The sequence below is a fragment of the Misgurnus anguillicaudatus genome, chromosome 24 (genome assembly GCF_027580225.2).
Source record: "Misgurnus anguillicaudatus chromosome 24, ASM2758022v2, whole genome shotgun sequence".
NCBI lineage: Eukaryota > Metazoa > Chordata > Actinopteri > Cypriniformes > Cobitidae > Misgurnus > Misgurnus anguillicaudatus.
Genome location: NC_073360.2, coordinates 29,302,476 through 29,323,424, shown reverse-complemented (window position 1 = coordinate 29,323,424; position 20,949 = coordinate 29,302,476). Strand labels below are relative to the sequence as shown.

Genomic DNA, 20,949 nt, shown 5'->3' with positions numbered 1-20,949 from the left:
ACCCTCATTCAGATAAGATGTAATCTCTACGAACATTCAATCAGGTGTTTGTTGGTGATGTGGTTTGGAGATAAGAATAGGTCAGTACCAGTTTGTAGGTGGAGGCTTCTCAATGGGGAAACTCTCAGATTTAGTTTTTGGTACTTTTTCAAGTCAGTTGCACTGTTGCAAGTCTCTCTGTTTTCATTTGTAGGGGAGGGGGAATAGGATTGCAGTGTACAGTATGTAAATGTGTGTGTTCAGAACAAGTTATGGAGTCTGAAAGGGAGCACGATGAAAGGATGGAGCGATTGAGTTTGGATAGGAACATCTGGGGCATATTCTGATCACCGTTCCATCTGGTAAAGGGAAACTGGTAACAGGCACATCTGGTAGAAACACATCAGATTGGAACAAAGATAAGACACCAAATCCAAATGGACCAAATTTTGGTGTTTATTATTACCTTTTACTGCTACAAATCACTTAATCACATAAATGAAGCTTTTAAAGTGTATTTAGACTAAGGGATTTTAATGGATGCAAAAAAGGCAAGCTTCATATAAAATAGGTTAAAAGCAAAGTAAAAAGTTTTTATCAGTTGAAATAAAAATCCGTTATAGGTGTATTTCCACTTCTGTATTTTAGTTTCTTCAGGTTTACAAAAAAATGAAAAGTTTTATGAGTTTTGTGCATTAGAGTAAGCCTGTATTATTCTTTAAGCTGTTCAGACAGTTTTGCAAATAATTGATTAATATTGACAGTTCTTAAGTGTCTATTTAGTGACACATTTTAACTGTACAATTCAGTATTGGATGAAATCAAAAATCTTTTTTTGATTATATTGTTCTTGCTAACACAAGACTTTGAACTTCTCCAGCACTTCATCTGGTGACTGGTGTGATGTCATTGTGAGCTGCAATTTTACCACTTTATTAAAGGCGGGGTATCTGGTTTTAAAAAATGCTAACAGTAGCCTACTAGCAATGAAATCACGATCGCACCCTCCATTCAAATCGCCATCCAAAGCCACACCTCCTCCAAAACACATGAACAGGCACAGACCATACATACGTCCACCATTTTCTCATTCACCAGTGAGAAAACTTTGCAGTACAAAGTGAATAACATTACCAAAATAACCAACATAAACAACTGTTTTAAATCAGAATTAGTTAAAGCACACTTTCAGTTGTGTAGACGTAGTAGTAAATCATGACGCTAATTCATAAAGGAACACAAACTTCATAAGTAACACAATGTTTCATCAAAGTAGAATATTTAAATCCATCTACATACAATCATATTGTGTAACACTGTAATAAATACTTTGCTGCCTTAATGTTTTTTGTTAAACAAACTCAGATTTACAAGTTATGTCAACAGAGATGAGTTGTCACAACTTATAAAATATAGTTGAGAAAAGTCAACTTAATTGTAAAAGTTATAACAACTCACCTGTAGTTATAACAACTCAACTCTAGTCAAGATTATAGTAAGTTGAAATGACTTGTAAATCCAAGTTGATTTAACAAAAAAATTTAAGGCAGCAAAGTTATTTTTACAGTGCACCTTACTAAAAGAAACACAACCCTTTCAGACACTTTGCCTCCCACAGTTGTTTGCATCTTGTGGAAAAGCAGTAAAGTTATTGATGTTGATCTGGGTTTTTGCTCTTTTCTGGTCCAGACGGTTTTTGTCGTTGTTGTTTCATAAAATGTCATTTTGTCGCTCCTGTGCAGGTTGTCAATTCAGCAGGAAAGTTTGCCAATCTCTCTCTGTTTAAAGATGGGAAGTGAGTGCACGTGAACGCGCTGATGACGTATGGTGTCTGTGTGAACAGGTTGCGCAGTGGCATGTGCAAAACACGTTCACAGATGAGGGGCAAAAATTGCACGCGTCCATTTATTGTGTTCGGTCCGATTTCAATGATTTGTTGAACATTTTTGTCCTACGCCTTTCAAAGATGACATACATACATTAAAACAACTTAACATAGTGATTGCTATCAGGATGTGAGGAGACTTTTAACCAGTATAACTAAAAATGTTTCTGGATCAAATCAGAAAATGAGCTATTTTGGATGAGGTAAAACATACAGATAAATCGAATCTCAGTAAATGCTGATGTGACCAGACAAGTTTTGATGTCCCTCAAACGAGGCCTGAGAAAGAGGAGGGCCGTGCTAACATAAATCAGTAAATATAATGTTAAAGAATCAACCTAATATTCCTTATATTATTTTTACTAATTCAAGTAAGAATCAAGTATGCAAAAAAAGGAAGTTGCATTTGCAGAGATACAAAGAGAGAGTGAGAGAGAGAGAGTGAGAGAGAGAGTGAGCGAGAGAGAATAAGTGAAAGGACTATACAGGATGAAATACAGAAAACTGACTCATAGATGAAAACATGTACAAGAACATGACTCAAACAGCTTAGTATAAAAGTTTCTAAATATAGCTACATTAAACAGAGATGCTAAAAAGTAAATGCAAAGTAGTCAAGAGGATTATTCATCTGATCATCACATTATTACCTGTAGTTGTTCTTGCTAAACACTCATAACCAAAAAAAAACCCATTAAACAAACTTATTTAAATTACAGTAGAGGGCAGTGGGCACTTCCACTGTCTCACATCACAAATAGACCTTTCTGTTCAGTGTTTGTATACGCTCATGTTTTTTAATGCATTAAGAAAATGCTTTTATTTAAGGCGACTTGCTGATCATTCAATGCATACATTTTATATGTGTGTTCACCATGCCATGGACTGGCCATCTGTCTTATGTTCTACTTCAAACCTGCAAGTTTGGAGAATGGATGGATGTAATTACAAGCATTACAACAACTAAATGTTAGCCGCCTATCCATTTTCCAGAAAATGTGAGCATACACTGAAATGTAGTTGTTTTTTCTGTTAATATGCCATTGCATTACCTTGCAAAACGTCTTGCTCAAAGCAGACACTAGCTTATTTGGGTATGCTGCTTATTAACACCCCTGCACTGTTCCATCTCTCGTTCCCAGCGTGGCCCACCTTCTTTCATCTCTTTCCGTTTTCCATTGCCCCCTCACTGTACGTGATCAATATTTAATATGCTGCATCACTGTTTTATTCTTCCTTTGTATAGCAATTTAGTATTTTATTTATCATAAGCTATAACGGGCAACAAAGTACCATGCACTATATTAGTTAATGTGAGTTAACAAATATTCAAAACTCAGCAGATATTTCTTATGGCCATACAAGTTGTCATGTGTTGTCGAATAGGTGATTAACATTGATGTTAGTGTTAAGATTGCAATGCACGCCATTTATTATCGTATATAGTATAGAAAAATAAATCAGGGTTCCCACACCTTAGTTAACTTCAAATTCAAGGAACTTTCAAGGACTTTCCAGGTCCAATACCCTCAAATTCAAGGACTAAATGTCACATTTCAAGTGAGAGCAAGGTTACATCGTTACAGTTCCCTTTTGAGGGAACTCGCGCTGCGTCACTGCAGTAAACTTTGGGGACGCCTCCAGGGGTAAGTGCATCTGAATGTGTATATCAAATTGAACCAATGGTAAAGGCTTAACGACAAAGACAGGGTCACGCGGGAGTCATGAAGTATATCGCTATCTGAAATGGTGCCAAAGATGGCGTTACAGGGACGCAGGAAGTATGGCAAGGGAGACGCAGCACCTCGTTCCCTTCTCAGGGAACAAGAGTTACATACGTAACCGAGATGTTTTCATGTGTCAAACACAACTATGCAAAAAAGCATTTTGGTATGAATCAACATTCGCATACAGAACACTGTTTAAAACGAACAGTTTAGCATGTGTGCTTAAAAAGTCTAGAATTTTTATGATATTATCCTACACTGCACAATGAATAATATGGATTTTTTTACAGAAAACTTCTTGCATAAAATAGATTCAAGCACTTTCAATGACCTGCATCTATGTATGTATATTTTCAAAAACTTCACAAGGCCTTGAATCTTCCCCCCCAGATTCATAAACTTTCAAGGATTTCAAGGACCCGTGGGAACCCTGGTTAATGTATTGACAGTGAAGCAAATGATGCATGACTCAGACGTGCCAACCTGAAATAAATAAATAACAGAAATGGAAAGTGTGGTCTTCCCTGTTCCACAATCCAGTGATGAAAAAGGAAAGCATGCCCGCCATTACGGTACATTCTATATGGCACACATGTACACAAGTTTAACTTTACTGAAAATTAAAATTTACATATGACATATACGAATGTCATTGCATTGTGTGTGCATGCATGTGTCTGCTGAATTTGCATTTGGTCATGGCTCTCTTCATGCAAAGAGGGATAAAATGTCAGCAGGCCTTAAAAAATTGGTAGTAGTGTGACCTCTCTTGGCATTAAACACGTCTTGAGCTTTTTTGAGGAGACTGAAGTCCTGAAATCTTTTGATTACATTTAGAAATTAGGATTTAATTTCATTAAGGTTTCAGAGATCCTGCAGTTGCCTGATATCGCTCAAGTGGAAGGGGAGTTTACTCTAAATACTTGACACTTCAGCTTATTATACTGTTTTTAATATCACATACAAATTTCCTGTATTTTCTGGTTGTATTATATAAAAAGATACCGAGAAATAATTATATATGATCACTATAACATTGCAAAAACAACAAATCTAATGATAGAATTGTGGCCTAAGATTCTTGCACAGTACCTACTATGTTTGTGTGAACTATATTAAGTTGTGTAAATATATATTTTTTTTTACTTTATCACTACCCATTATCACTTTCAGCGTTTGGTAAATTAACAAATTACAGGTCAAAAAAATATTTATAATTTCTAACCTTCCGTGATAATGGTGCTGTGACGTCATGGCTCACTTCCTCAAGCCTGTCGCGCGACACCGGCTAGGCTAGCATGATAGCGCGATGTGTTTAGCTTTACAACATTAATAATGTTTTAACGAAGCACTAATCGGTGCAACCAACAAACACAACGTATTACCACTCTTGAAGGGAAGCTATACAGTTCAGTGTAAATTCAAAACAACGAATTTCAAGCAAGAATAACCGTATCATAAGGCAGGAAATACAGCATCGAGACAACATGCTAAACAGTTCTCGAGTGCACTTTAGTTTGTCAAATAATTAATAATGAACGGATGAATTGTAGTCCTCACCCTGCCAGCATGTACAAGTTAGTTATATATGTTTATTGTATCACTTCACCATATTATATACGGCTGTTAACGCGTCAGTTTATGGATGGTTTAGCTGCTAAGACTGGCAGGCTATCAGTTGTGTAGCAGCAGGTGTTTTGAACATTGTTGGATTTCTCTTATTTATAGCGTATTGTCTTATAAATGTATATTTCTACTGTGTGTTTCATGTATAGTAAATAAATGTCTGGAAAGGGTGGGGTGTGCTTATAGTTTGGTATAAATTTTGGCCTGTGTACAACGTAAAAATTTTTCCTTGAGTTTGACATTGTTATTACTGTGAATGATATGTCATTATAGCCTTGTTTTTACCATAATCCAGGCAGTATGGCAGAGCAAGTAAGCAATAATATAGAGGTGACTGTGAAAACCCTGGACTCTCAGAGCAGGACTTACACAGTGCAAGCACAGGTAAGCTGGATTTTTTTTACTGCTGAGAAAACAAAGTCTAATTTTTACTTTCACTTGTCATTTATGGTGATGATTTCATTGTGTTTTCCAGTTTGAAACAAGGTGAAGCACAATTAGTCACGTGGCCGTAGATGTAGACAATAGCTGTAGTAGTAGCAATATGTTTGCCACTAGAATTTTTGCTGAATGACATCTTACTTTGTTGTTGTGTTGTGTAGATGACGGTCAAACAGTTCAAGGAGCACATATCACCCTCCGTTGGAATTCCTGTTGAGAAACAAAGACTTATTTACCAGGGCAGAGTGCTTCAAGATGAGAAAACCCTAACAGAGTACAGTGAGTTGATTTGCATAAGCTGGTCTGTTTCCATATCCGACTTGTTTTACAAGCGATTAGGAACAAGTCAACTTATGGGATCTTTTTGGGTGTAGTCTTCTTGGCACCTCTTGAATATGATTAAAAACAATTCACTTGAGAGACAACTTGAGGAAAAATAGACAAGGTAGAAGGTTCCCAAATCTGTTTATTGACTTTCCTGAGCCCAACTCGGCACATGATTTACACTCCACTTTTTTTTTTAAATAGGCTCATTTTCCAGTTCCTCTAGAGTTAAACATTTGTTTTTACCATTTTGGAATCCATTCAGCTGATCTCTGGGTCTGGCGGTACCACTTTTAGCATAGCTTAGCATAATTAATTGAATCTGATTAGACCATTAGCATCACGTAGGGCTGGACAATATGGCCATTTTTTTTTATTGACAGTATACTTCTAAATTTTGGACGATATGGTATAAATCCGATATCGGTATGAATGTTAAAAAAAGGGATGACTTCAAAGAATACCCGAAACGAATGTTTGTACATACAAACTTCTAAACAAATGAATTTACCAAGTCTATGAAGCCTCCTCCTATAAAACTATATAATATTTTCAAAAATAAAAGCTCTAGCATCACGCTCAAAATTTGACCAAAGATATTTTTCCTATTTAAAACTCGACTCTTCTGTAGTTACATCTTGTACTAAGACCAACAGAAACTGAAAAGTTGTGATTTTCTAGGCAGATATGGCTAAGAACTATACTCTCATTCTGGCATAACAATCAAGGACTTTGCTGATGTAACATGACTGCAGAGGCGCAATGATATTATGCAGTACCCGAAAATAGTCCCCTGCTATTGAAAGTTACCAAGGGGAATATTTTCAGTGCACGATGTAACTAAAAAAGTGTCAAGTTTTAAATAGGAAAAATATCGAAACTCTAGTCATTTTTAAGCGCGATGCTAATGGTCTAATCAGATTCAATGGATTATGCTAAGCTATGCTAAAAGTGGTACCGCCAGACCCAGAGATAGGCTGAAAGGATACCAAAACGGTAAAAATCAAATGTTAAACTCTAAGGGAGCTGGAACATGAGCCTATTATCAAAAAAAGTGGAGTGTCCCTTTAACTTTGGCCTCTATTTCGCCATCTCTGATTAAAATATAAAATTGCAGATATTTGCAGAGTAATGTTATGTGCTTGCAATGTGCTTCGTCTCGCTACTCTGCGTGGATGAATCTGATGTCTATGATCACCGCATCAGAGCAGATCTGTCATTATACATCCACATGACAGATGTACATCCTAGTACATCTGAAAACGACCAACCTAAACCCATATTAGTTATCTATTTTCACCCATTCACCCGGCCTATATGACTTCAAGCCTGTGGGAAATTCTAAACTGAATTAATACAGTAAATCTGCTGCGCTTGTTTGGACTAAATGATAACGCAAGTGTTTCAACAGATGCCTTACCATTTTAGAGGAAGCTGTTTCTGCTCCAGTATTTAATGTTGAAATTTAATGTGTTTTATCACAAGCTCGCTGTTTTAACAGATGATTCCCTAAATTTAATAAACGGACATATTTACATGAGGTTCCCCATGATCGTCATTTGAAATTTTACAGATTAAACACTGCCATCTAGATGACACGTTTAAATTCTAAGCAATTGTTTTCTAAACAAGCCACCCACTCCCACCCGGAGCACATGTGATGAAGCGCCTCCACTTCTTTGTTTATAAACGTGATGTCATCACGCAAAGACGAATGCCGTTTCTCAAACTTTTCCTGGGAAAACCGACAACAGCTCAAATTATAATTCGTTATTATAAGTTTACCATTGTGAATTGGGGCAAGGATTTTTTTTCTAAATATTTAATAACTATTTTTTTTATTTGTTATGAATTGCAGCATTAAAGTTTTCAATTTTGTGCTGTCCTCTCTCATTCTATCTAGATGTGGATGGAAAGGTTATTCACCTGGTGGAGCGAGCCCCACCCCAGACCAACCAGCAGGGTGGATCAAGTGGTGTACCCGGTTCCTCTGGTGGGACACAGGGAGGAAATCAAAACCCCAACTCTACCGATGGTTCTCAGGGGACCCCCCTCGGACCCACGCATGACCGCAATGCTAACAGCTATGTTATGCTGGGTACTTTTAATGTCCCGGTTAACATTATGGATCCTCAGCAAATTCAGGTTGATATTTTGATTTGGGTGTTTTTAAAACGGATAGAATTGTTGGATACATTTGGAAATTAGATTTTATATACCTGCTATGGTCTCCCTTTCCTTAGATGTCCATTCAACAGATGATGTCTGGCTTGGGGGATAATGCGAGGAACCCACGAGTCAGCACAAGCACTGGGGTGAGTTGCAGTGGGATTTAAAACTCTTGACCTTGAGTTTCGGGAGGGACAAGTTGGTTTTTAAATGATAGCAGATATAAAGAAATATGCAGATCAACTCTGGCATCCCCCGAATCACCTATTAAAGGGAACACAAAGATATTTTAAGGAACGTTTGTAACCAAACCGACCAAAATATGGAATAATACTACTATGGAAGTTAATGGTGCATCTGATCAGTTTGGCTACAAACATTCCTCCAAATATTAGGCTTTAGACAATATATGAGTAAATCATGAGAGAAAAATTATTTTTGGGTGACCTATTCCTTAAAAAACGAATCATCCACCTACCACCCACCCAAACCCATGATTTTTCCTCAAATTTAGACATCCACATGCAACCCTCACCTAATAGTAACATTAGATTTCCTGTGACTCACATTACATTTATTGTGATTCAGTGGTGTCAAGTCCAGGTTATGGTTGGTTTCCGCTTTTGTGTCTTGTGTTTGACAAAGTATCTTGTACTTGAAGCCTCTAGCATGTCACTTTGTATCAAGCCACACCGTGGGCATACATTATAATGCAATGCTTATAAAAAATATTCATTACGTCATTTATGAACATAATTTGTGAATCCTGTCAGAATGATTCCTATCGACAGTGATCGTAAAACACTTTAAAACATATTTACATTTAAGAGATTCTTTTATTGCTTAGAGATTGATGATAGTTACAGTGAGGAAAATAAGTATTTGAACACCCTGCTATTTTGCAAGTTCTCCCACTTAAAAATCATGGAGGGTCTCAAATTGTCATCATAGGTGCATGTCCACTGTGAGAGACATAATCTAAAAAAATCCAGAAATCACAATGTATGATTTTTTAACTATTTATTTGATACAGCTGCAAATAAGTATTTTGAACACCCGAGAAAGTCAATGTTAATATTTGGTACAGTAGCCTTTGTTTGCAATTGAAGAGGTCAAACGTTTCCTGTAGTTTTTCAATAGGTTTGCACACACTGCAGGAGGGATTTTGGCCCACTCCTCCTCACAGATCTTCTCTAGATCAGTCAGGTTTCTGGCCTGTCGCTGAGAAACACGGGGTTTGAGCTCCCTCCAAAGATTTTCTATTGGGTTTAGGTCTGGAGACTGGTTAGGCCACCCCAGAACGTTGATATGCTTCTTACAGAGCCACTCCTTGGTTATCCTGGCTGTGTGCTTCGGGTCATTGTCATGTTGGAAGACCCAGCCTCCACCCATCTTCAATGCTTTAACTGAGGGAAGGAGGTTGTTCCCCAAAATCTCGCAATACATGGCCCCGGTCATCCTCTCCTTAATACAGTGCAGTCGCCCTCTCCCATGTGCAGAAAAACACCCCCAAAGCATGATGCTACCACCCCCATGCTTCACAGTAGGGATGGTGTTCTTGGGATGGTACTCATCATTCTTCCTCCAAACACGTTTAGTGGAGTTATGACCAAAAAGTTCTATTTTGGTCTCATCTGACCACATGACTTTCTCCCCTGACTCCTCTGGTACATCCAAATGGTCATTGGCAAACTTAAGACGGGCCTGGACATGTGCTGGTTTAAGCAGGGGAACCTTCTGTGCCATGCATGATTTCAAACCATGACGTCTTAATCTATTACCAACAGTAACCTTGAAAACGGTGGTCCCAGCTCTTTACAGGTCATTGACCAGCTCCTTCCGTGTAGTTCTAGGGTGATTTCTCACCTTTCTTAGGATCATTGAGACCCCACGAGGTGAGATCTTGCATGGAGCCCCAGTCCGAAGGAGATTGAGAAGTCATGTTTAGCTTCTTCCATTTTCTAATGATTGCTCCAACAGTGGACCTTTTTTCACCAAGCTGCTTGGCAATTTCCCCGTAGTCATTTCCAGCCCTGTGAGGTGTACAATTTTGTGTCTTTGGACAGCTCTTTGGTCTTGGCCATGTTAGTAGTTGGATTCTTACTGATTGTATGGGCTGGACAGGTGTCTTTATGCACCTTACGACCTCAAACAGGTGCATCTAATTTAGGATAACGAATGGAGTGGAGGTGGACATTTTAAAGGCAGACTTAACAGGTCTTTGAGGGTCAGAATTCTAGCTGAAAGACAGGTGTTCAAATACTTATTTGCAGCTGTATCATACAAATAAATAGTAAAAATATCATACATTGTGATTTCTGGATTTTTTTAGATTATGTCTCTGACAGTGGACATGCACCTACAATGACAATTTCAGACTCCTCAATGATTTCTAAGTGGGAGAACTTGCAAAATAGCAGGGTGTTCAAATACTTATTTTCCTCACTGTACCTCATTAACTGTTTTCCCGTTATTGACCAGATATCTCGTAATTTAAGAGAAAACATTTGCATAAAAATGTGTTACTGATGAGGTTTTAGGGGTATCTGTAATACCGTTATTATCCACTAGATGGCTAGATTCCCTAATTTAAAAAAAACTGAAGCAAAAATAATTTATTAATTTTACAATGCGTTTATGTTTTGATAATTGTTCTGAATCTGATCTCTAACAAAATTCCTTTACAAAAATGCAATTATTTCAGCTTTTTTGTAAAAAAAAACTTTTTTGAAGAAAAATACTTATATTTAAGAGTTTATAAGCAGAGAAAAATTTTAAATAAGATGAAAAGGTTTTTCCCATTTTGTTAGATTTTTTGTTTGAATTTTTGTTTGAAAGCAGTGTCTGTTCTTTCATTTGATATTTGTATGTTTATATATTTTTATATATCTTTGTTTATATACCACGCAGTACGCGCATTTACTCGTGCTCCCTGTGAGTTCAAAAAATTTAATTTTGACGGGTGAATGTCTCGAATTACTAGAATTTCACGCGCGAATGAAGCGCGTAAACTCAAACTGTTCAAGCGTCCAACTACGCGCGAATAGCGTGTTTTTGCCGTCTCTTCCGCATGTGGTGTGAACGCAGAGTTATAAATGAAATCGCTGTTAACAGTAATCAGGCTTTAGAAGTGTTAAATGTTTGGGGGTCTTTTTGTTCATCCCCTGTTGTTTCTTTTTCCAGACGAATGGCTCTGTGAATGTTCAGATCAATATGGACCAATCAATGCAGAGTGAACCCAGACTGCGTCTGCTTCTGGCTGAAAACTTGCTGAGGGACACTAATGCTGTGATACAGACACTTGAGGTAAGAGACAGCAACTTACACATATCTTGCTATTATAAGTTTTAAAATTTAGTGACAAATATTACAGAGTTACATTTGTATGAATGTATGCTTCACGCTAGATGACCCAAAAAAATGTCAGAAGTTAAATGCCCTGCAGTAACACACTATTTCTTCTGGGAAATTATACAATTATTTAAAAAAAATTCCCTGTAAGCCGTTCTGTATTATAATTATTTGCGGTTACTGTTCTTATAAAATATTGTTTTTTGTTTTTGCAGAATAGTCACATAGCTAATTGACATGGTATTAAAAAGGAATAGATGTACGTGCGAAAGGCACATTGTTTGACTTCCTCTTCCCTTTTGATATTTTGTACTCTCTTCTTTTGTTCTCACTCACGCTGTACCTTCTGAATCTATAGGGTCACCCTGCAGATAGCTCCTCTTCCCAGGATGACTCTGCACCTCCACCCACCTCCTCTACTTCCACTCCCTCTCCTTCTTCACAGCCCATGGATACGTCTCCCCCCGCTACCAGTACCCCACCATCCTCCTCCTCCTCCACCCAGACTGATGGTGCTCCACCTCCTCAAGCAGGCCTCAGGTAGGACTCGGTTTCTGTCATAACCACAATGGTGTTTTTGGGTTAATGCGTGGTTATTTACACAATGAATCATAACTGAGGTGAGGCTTTATTAGATACTTCTGTCTAGGGATGCACCGATACCGCTTTTTCCATTAATGATCATATAGCAGAATTCTGGTTATTCGCTGATACCAAAACGATACTAATAACAGTTTGCTCAGACACATATACACACAAACAATCAACATAATTTTAAAGGGATAGTTTACTTTAAAACGAAAATTCTGTCATCATTTACTCATCGTCATGTATTTCTAAACCTGTATAAATTATTTTTTCTGATGAACACAAAAGAAGATTTTTTGAGAAATGATGGTAAACACACAGCAGATAGTGACCACTGACTTCCATAGTAGGAAAAAATAATTTGGAAGTATTGTGATAAATGATGAAGAACATATTTTGATAAATGAAATGATGGTAAGCACACAGTTGACGGTACCCATTAAATTCCATCATATTTTTTATTCCTACTATGAAAGTCAATGGTCACTATCTGCTGTGTGTTTACCATCATTTCTCAAGATATCTTCTTTGTGTTCATCAGAAAAAAGAACAACATGAGGATGAGTGGATGATAACAGAATTTTCATTTTAAAGACGCTCTATGCATTTTCGGCGTTTTTGTCAAACAGCGACCCCTAGAGTCGCTGGAGAATACTTGCAACTGTCTTAATTTCCCACTCTAGTACACCTCCGAAGATAATGACCAGGTAATGTTTCACAATTTCATACAAATATTAGGCTACTGCATAGTCTACTAAACTACAGATGATGGTAATAGGATAATAAGAAGTTTATTCCAAGTGTAGAGTGCATATAATAATAAAGTAGCCTACCGCGTTTGCTGGCTTATAACGTTTTTACATGATTGCAGCTAAATCACAAGTAAACAGTCTATATTCTATGTCTACTGTATCATTTCATTTGTGTTCTTTTATTGTAATGTAAACATTGCAAAATGCCATGACAAAGTTAATTGTGTACGTTGCATTATTTCATAACATTGTTCGTTATAATGTCACTATACATGATTATTGCTATTTATTATAATAGTTTGCAAATTGTGCATGTTTACACTATTTACAACCTCTAGGCTTATTTATGTCCTGATAATTATGTGAGAGATTGACAACTGTTGTCATGATAATCGCATGACATACTACAAGCAAGCGCAACAACATACAACATAGACCGCAAACAAGTTTACAAATAAGAGATTTACTTACTAGTCCATCAACAAGATCGCCAGATCAGCATCCCATCCAGTGCTGTCTTTTAGCTCACGCCAACGAGTAAGTGGGACTCTTGTCCGGTTCCTAACGCGGTCAGATTCTCTTTTCCTTTTCCTACTCTCTTCCGAACGCGCTTTCTTAAATTTTAAATTGTTAAGCCTCACGTCTCAAATTTGAGCGTGCAAGTTGTTGTTATAGGCTTGATCGACTTCATGCGGCGCTGCAAGAACCGACAGCAGGATGACGTCAAAGTGCCGTCTTGGATCATTCTCCCGGTACTTTGACGTCATCCGGCTGTCGGTTCTTGCAGTGCCACACGAAGTCGAACAAGCCTAACGTATGTGACGTTTTTGTCAGGGGCGGTTCTCTCAAGCTTACATTGGTGGTTTTGCTAGCGGCGTCCTCCCCGAGCTTCAACAGGAGGATGATTCGCCCTACTATGACTTTGTTTACCACTGAAATAACTGTGAAGCTGTTATATTAAGGTTAAATAACTGCATAGTGTGTCTTTAAGCTATTACGTAGGACGTTCTTGCTCGTGACCCGGTGGTTGGGGACCGCTGGTCTAAAGCAAGTAATTTATTGTCATATATAATCAGTGACATAAAATGGTCTTAAAAAGGACAAATAACCGACTTATGAAAAGTAGCTATTGTGACAGGTCTACTTGCGCACATCCCGGGCGCAGAATAATGCACTTGAAGCATCTTCTCACAGGAATCCTCGCTCCGCAATGAAACGTTCATAACTATTAAAACATTAAGGGCCCTATTTTATCGATCTAAGCGCATTGTCTAAAGCGCACAGCGCAACGTCAAAATGGGCGTGTCCGAATCCACTTTTGCTAATTTAACGACGGGAAAAATGGTTTGTTTGCCGAGCGCATGGTCGAAAAGGGTTGGTCCTATTGTAATGGGAGTATTTTGGGCGTAACGTGCAGTAAACCAATGAGAGTCACAGCTCTCATCCCCTTTAAAAGCAAGTTGCGCTGGCGCTATGTCTAATCCCTATTTAGATGACGAACTTTGTAAACTGAAAAACTAAGCGGAGGAAGAAGATCCCCAGTTTAAGATTAATGTTAAATAATTGTGTTGTTTTTCACTTGTATTGAAATTATTTTTTTATTAAAACCTTTAAAACCCGTTTTCTTTTAGTCATGGAAGTAAAAAAGCAGGCTTGTAATTGCTTTAAATGTATGGCTATCCAATATCATAAAAAAATAATTTACAAGTATGTAAGATAAGGTTTGTACTCTAAAAATACTTTTTTTGTAACAAACAGAAGATAAAGATTTACAAACGGCTCTCCTCACGTTTCAGCACTTTGGACAGCGGTTTTTTTTAGCAAAGAGTTTTTTTTAAGCATTAATTAAAAATGTTTCTCATATCCGCAGGTACAGAGTCAATACAATAAATCCGTGAGGTAGCATTAAAAAAAACATTTAAAAACAGATGCATTTGTTTAAATCAAAGCATTTATTTACTTACCAGGCTGCAGGTGAAGCAGCTCTTTGCGCCTTCTAACGTCTCATAATTAGTCCTCATTTATGTCCAAGAGACTCAATAATAATCTTTTACATTCAATCCTTTAATCTTTTATATTTAAAAGCATTTTTGTGCTGCTGCGCATTCATGTACTTTGTGATAAGCAAACCCGCGTTGTCCTCCCGTTCATAGGCGCATATTTCTAATGCGCTCTTTAAATAACATAAAACACATTGCGCCATTGACTTTAGAGCAGGTTTTTGTTGGTCAATGGCGTAGTCTATTTTAGTTGCCTCAAAATAGCAACGCGCCAACAATGCGCCTGAACACACCTCGTTTTCAGACCAGAACGCCCATGGGCGCAAAAGGGGGCGCAAATGCATTTGCTATTTAAACAACGCGGCGCTAAACGTGAAAATAAGGGTGGAAACTAGCGAAAGACACTTGCGTCGCGCATTGCGCTGCATTGCGCCGGGTGTAAGATAGAGCCCTAAGGGGTGCTTTCCCGGACAGGGATTAACTTAAGCCAGGACTAGGCCTTAGTTTAATTAGAAAATACACTAGTTTTAACAAACATGCCTTACTAAAAACATTACTTGTGTGCATTTTGAGGCAAAACAAAGGGCACTGATGTATTTTAAGATGTGCAAGTTGTTTTCAGTTTGGACAGCTCTTACATTTATTTTAGTCTAGGACTAGTCTAATCCCTGTCTGCGAAACCGCCCCAAAGAGATTATCTACTTCTCCAGTGCTTTAGCCCAGTAGCGAGTACCACATGAACTATATGCGTTTGTTCTTAACATAAAGCCATCAAGTTTATTAAGACTATATTAGGAATATATTGCATAATAATGTTTATGGTGCTTGTATAATAGCTTGACAGTAACAAAATGGGTAAAGCACAGTATCGGGTTTGGATCGGTCCCTTTAGTCTGATACCGATCCAGCAAAAAGGTCCAGATTGGCGCATCCCTACTTCTGTTTTAGCCTAATATGCAGAAGAAGCTAGAAGTACCTTATTTTTGGTATTATTTTGTACATGCACAATATGGGCCGAATTGATAACTTTTTGGAAAACTGTTCTGTTTAATGGTGCAGAATTCACCTCCGTCCCTTAAGTTATTTGTGTAAAAACAAAGGTTTTTGGACTTTTTACTTATGAATTGTTTTGTGGTCTATTCGTGTTTATGATTGTCATAGAAAATACTTTTCATTGAAATGCTGGTTTAATGTGTATTTTCTTAAATAATGACCTTGTATCATTTGGATGCCCAGTTGAATTATTGGTGGAATACCTTATGAAAGAGCGCATTTATTGGCACAAAGTTTGTGTGTATTTCTTGTAGAATGACTAAGAAATTGATACAGAAACTAAAGAAAACCGAGTTTCAGTTTTTGGGTTTCATATCACCTGATAGCTTTCTTCTTTTGTCTTTTTCTTTAGTTTTATTTAGAATTTTTATTGTAATGAAATTTGTGGGAAGGCTAAAGAGACATTAAAACAAAACGCCTACAATGGGGAGAAAATGAAATGTTTAAACTAGGATACAGAGTTTCAATAGTAATGGAGTGGGCATACAAAGACATTGTTGATATTTTCTGTCAGGTTAGGAAATGTAGGGGTTTCTCCCGTTTAACCTCGCTGTGTTAGGAAACCAACATCTTTTTGATGCTGCGGTATTAAAAGGTCTAGCCACCTGTGAAAAAGAAACATTTTCTTGTGCAAATTCATGCAAAATGCAGTAAACTGCATTGTATTGTATATTATTAACACAAATTCCTATTTTGTTCGGTTATATTTTTTGGTATCATTTTTTTTATATATTACCCTTAACCCTATGCATTTTTGTTTTCTTACTTGTTAAATAATGATTGTATTGTAGTTCAATTGATAAAGCATTGTGTTGGCGGCACCTTAAAAGGTCATGGATTCGATTCTCAGGAAACACATATACTGATAAAAATGTATAGATTGAATCCACTGTAAATTACTTTGGATAATAGCATCTGCCAAATACGTAAATGTGCGTTGATCAGGTCTTTCCTTTTATCAAAAACCTGAGAAGTTTATGTGGATGCCAAGACTCCAAATACTGTAGATGATGAGTCACATTTTTCAGTTTCATGTGCAGATAATCTGTACACACACCAACCGTAGGTGTTTAACTATAATAATGCGTTTTTTTAAAGCCACTAAAAAGTTAAGCTCCCACATCTCTTGTATACTACTCATAAGTTAAAAGTCATCTTAACCACCATTCTCACCACTAGTATTTCCTCATTCAGTTTTAAACAAGGATTTTAAGTGTAAACAGCCCTGTGTGTTTAAACTTTTTTTCCTAACCCCCATTTTTAGCTCTAACCATGAAAATAACATCCCCACACTAAATGTTTGCAGAGGGCTGTCAAATGATTCATCGCGATTAGTTGTTTACAAAATAAACTTTTGTGTGTGTATATGTGTGTGTGTACTGTGTGTAATTATTATAATGTATATATAAATACGCACACATCAATGTATATATTTAAGAAAAAATTACGTGTAAATATATATTTTAGTGCTGAGCAAAGATTATTCGCGATTAATCGCATACAAAATAAAAGTGATTTTTTGCATAATATATGAGTGTGTGCTGTGTGTAATTAATATGTATATATAAATACACACACATTCATTTATATATTTAAGAAACAATTACGTGTAAATATATATTTTAGTGCTGGGCAAAGATTATTCGCGATTAATCACATACAAAATAAAAGTGATTTTTTGCATAATATATGAGTGTGTGCTGTGTGTAATTAATATGTATATATAAATACACACACATTCATGTATATATTTAAGAAACAATTACGTGTAAATATATATTTTAGTGCTGGGCAAAGATTATTCACGATTAATCGCATACAAAAGTGATTTTTTTTGCATAATGAGTGTGTGCTGTGTGTAATTATTATGTATATATAAGTACACACACATTTATGTATGTATTTAAGAAACATTTACGTGTGTTTGTGTGTGTGTGTGTGTGTGTGTGTGTATATATTTATTTATATTTTTATATATTCTATATGATATATAATTTTTTTAAATTATATATAAACTGAAAATTTTCTTAATGTATATATTATTTATATATACATACTAATTACACACAGTCAAACACATACATTATGCAAATGCAAACTTTTATTTTGTATGCGATTAATCGCGATTAATCGTTTGACAACTGTAGCTCCTAAGCTATTTATCCTACGGGCATGATTGTGATATATTCTGAAAGATAATTCCTTAAGAATTAGAAGACAAGCTGGACCATATCGCATTCATATCGCAGGTGATACCTCCGCAATAATTAATGCGAAATTGAACAGGGAACAACAGCTTTGTGTAGTAAATGCTGCTCCATGTGAAAGCAGGTGATGGCGATTTACTACCAATCAAGGAACCGGCTTTACTGACGAATCACATGCGATTTATCGTGCAGCCCTAATCTAAACCCTTGAAACTTTGTAATGATATATGGCATGACAAGTTTAATACCCTACTTTATCAATATAGTACATTGTAAATGTAATACTTTGTAAACAAAAATGCGTCAGGACCGATCGATCACAGGCCTTGTTTGCTTTAACCTCTTAAGCGTCGTCCTATCCTTTAGAGTGGGGGGGTGAAAAGTTGAAGTGCATCTTCAAATGAATATAACTCTGGCACTTTTTGGTCTAGAAGCCTAATCTTGGTCTTGTTTTAAAGAAGACAATTGAAGGTTTTTGACTGAAGTGTAACCAGGTGAAAATATTTAACAGAAAAATTGTTATAGCAGTTTACATTTATTTTAATAAATAAAAATAATCCAATAACATATTAATTTTATTAAAAAAATTATAAAAAGGTAAATTTTTAAAAAAAGTAATAATGTAAACATGAAGCCAGATGTCTCAAGCAGTTGTGATCCAAATTTCAAGTTAAAATCACAAAAAATGAGGTTTGTGTTACAGTTTTAGTGGTTTTACCAACAACGGCCAGTAGGTGTCAACGGTTTGCTGCATACTCTTGTCATAAATGAATCAATTACTTTCACAGCATTATTATTACTGCTAAAACATTTTGAAATATGAAAACTACATTCTAAGAGCTTTCCAATGATATATAGTTTGTCAACATTTTTGAAGATTTATAATAGGATATAGGCATTATGAATAAATAATAATAATATGCATTCCTATGGGAGGGGGGGCATGTAACAAAAAACTGTCACTAAATTATTTCTATCATCAGATGACTTTGACATATGAAAACTACATTCTGAGAGCTTTCCAGTGATATATAGTTTATCAAGATTTTTGGGGTTTAGGGTGGGGGTTTAGTGTTAAAAAAATGTAAAAACATATTGGGCCTACATGTGGGCCAGTGACCTTTTTGAAACTGACTTTCACTATGTCATTTTTTTCTCAAAATGGTAAAGATATATGATAACTACACTCTTAGAGCTTTCCAATGATATATAGTTTGTCAAAATTGTTTAGGTTTGGAATAGGGTATTAGTGCTATACATATGTAAAAACAAACTGGGTCCACCTGTGGCCCGGTGACATTTTAGAATCTGACTCTTACTCTGTTATAATTTCTCCAAAATGGTGATAAAATATGAAAACTACACTCTTAGAGCTTTCCAATGATATATAGTTTGTCAAGATATTTTAGGTTTAGATAGGGTTTTTGTGTTACCAATATATAATAACAACATGGGCCCACCTGTGAACCTGTGGCATTTTAGAAAATGGCTCTCACTATGTAATGTCTTTCCCAAAATTCTGATGAGAAATGGAAACTACACCCTTAGAGCTTTCAAACGATATATAGTTTGTCAGGATTGGATAAGAATTCACATGGAAACACTGAAGTAAACGTAGGCGCCCCACTGGCGAGACAGTGACATTTATCAGGATATAAATGTTTTGAGGCGCACTCTCTTCATAAATGAATCAATTACTCTCCCTACATAATTTATTTTATAAAACGCTGCTGAAATATGTATTCTAGAGGCTTAGACCTTTCCAACAATATATAGTTTGTAGTGATAGATTAACATTTACCTCAACAATATTGAAGTAAACTTAGGTGTCCCGTATACGGGACGGTGACGCTTAACAGATTGCTTTAACAGGTTAACCTGGCAGACTTTATTGTGTTTGTTTGTCAAAAGTTGTTATAAACTGTGAGTTATCTCGAAACCAAACATTACATGCATGTGCCCACATGTTTACATGTGCGTCACAAAATGTGTTTTTAAAGAAGGTTTTTGCTATTAACATGGTTTTGTACTGTTGCTGTTTTATCTGATACTTTATTCCCATTAGTCACCCAAGCCCATCTGAGATGCTGGAGATGCTGACAGAGCTCAGGAGGGTGGAGGAGAGACTTCAGCCATTTATTCAGAGAGCTCACCTCATTCTAGAGGCCGCCACAACTGCGGATTACAACAACAACGTAAGCATCTTGCTTATCACAACAGTCGCTGGACTAATTAGGCCTCAGTTACTGTGAATTTTGTTATCACATTAGCTGCATTTCCATCGAAACTTGAAGCGCATCCTTTTAAAATTCCGAAAAAGAAAAACACAAATGCAATTTAGGTGCGTTTCCATCAAGTTGTTTCGAGTCAAAAACCTCCTTAACCGATCGCGGGCCCCATTCACTTCCATAGTATTCTTTTTTTCTTATTATCGAAGTGTTTGGGGCTCACAATGACAGAATTTTCATTTTTGGGTGAACTATCCCTTTAAGTCTGAAAAACACAAATAGTAGCATAAACTATAATTATTATATTATCTTATTTGCATTGTCTTTTTTCTAACAACACCCAGGAGAGGGATGAAGACCAGCGTATTCTCAATCTTGTTGGGGAAGCCCTTCGTCTCCTTGGAAATGCCCTTGTTGCCCTGAGCGACTTGCGTTGTAATCTGCTGAGCAGCCCTCCACGACACCTGCACGTTATTCGGCCCATGTCCCACTACACATCCTCCGTCTTGACTCCGCCGGGTGTGCATCACATTCCCATGCAGGTGAGGACGTGGTCAGAGAAACTCGTGTGACATGAAAAACTGAAAGTGAAAGATTGATGTTTTTTCTTTCCCTTCAG

At 36.7% G+C, this 20,949-nt stretch overlaps 1 protein-coding gene and 1 long non-coding RNA gene across 2 annotated transcripts in view; one reads left to right on the top strand and one right to left on the bottom strand.

Annotated features, from left to right (window-relative positions):
• Window positions 1–4,840: 4,840 nt before the first annotated feature.
• Window positions 4,841–20,949, top strand: part of bag6 (BCL2 associated athanogene 6) — a 31,235-nt gene continuing 15,126 nt past the window's right edge. Inside the window, exons 1-9 of the mRNA XM_073863302.1 lie at window positions 4,841–5,053; window positions 5,513–5,601; window positions 5,820–5,937; window positions 7,886–8,127; window positions 8,226–8,297; window positions 11,335–11,457; window positions 11,861–12,042; window positions 20,168–20,297; window positions 20,669–20,872. Coding sequence (XP_073719403.1) covers window positions 5,518–5,601; window positions 5,820–5,937; window positions 7,886–8,127; window positions 8,226–8,297; window positions 11,335–11,457; window positions 11,861–12,042; window positions 20,168–20,297; window positions 20,669–20,872 — 1,155 coding nt within the window. The 5' untranslated portion in view covers window positions 4,841–5,053; window positions 5,513–5,517. The remainder of the gene's footprint in view (window positions 5,054–5,512; window positions 5,602–5,819; window positions 5,938–7,885; window positions 8,128–8,225; window positions 8,298–11,334; window positions 11,458–11,860; window positions 12,043–20,167; window positions 20,298–20,668; window positions 20,873–20,949) is intronic.
• Window positions 18,340–20,161, bottom strand: LOC141361671 (uncharacterized). Its single transcript, XR_012367851.1, has 2 exons — window positions 19,973–20,161; window positions 18,340–18,442 (listed from the first exon to the last, which is right to left on the bottom strand). It is a non-coding gene; the product is annotated as an uncharacterized lncRNA (long non-coding RNA).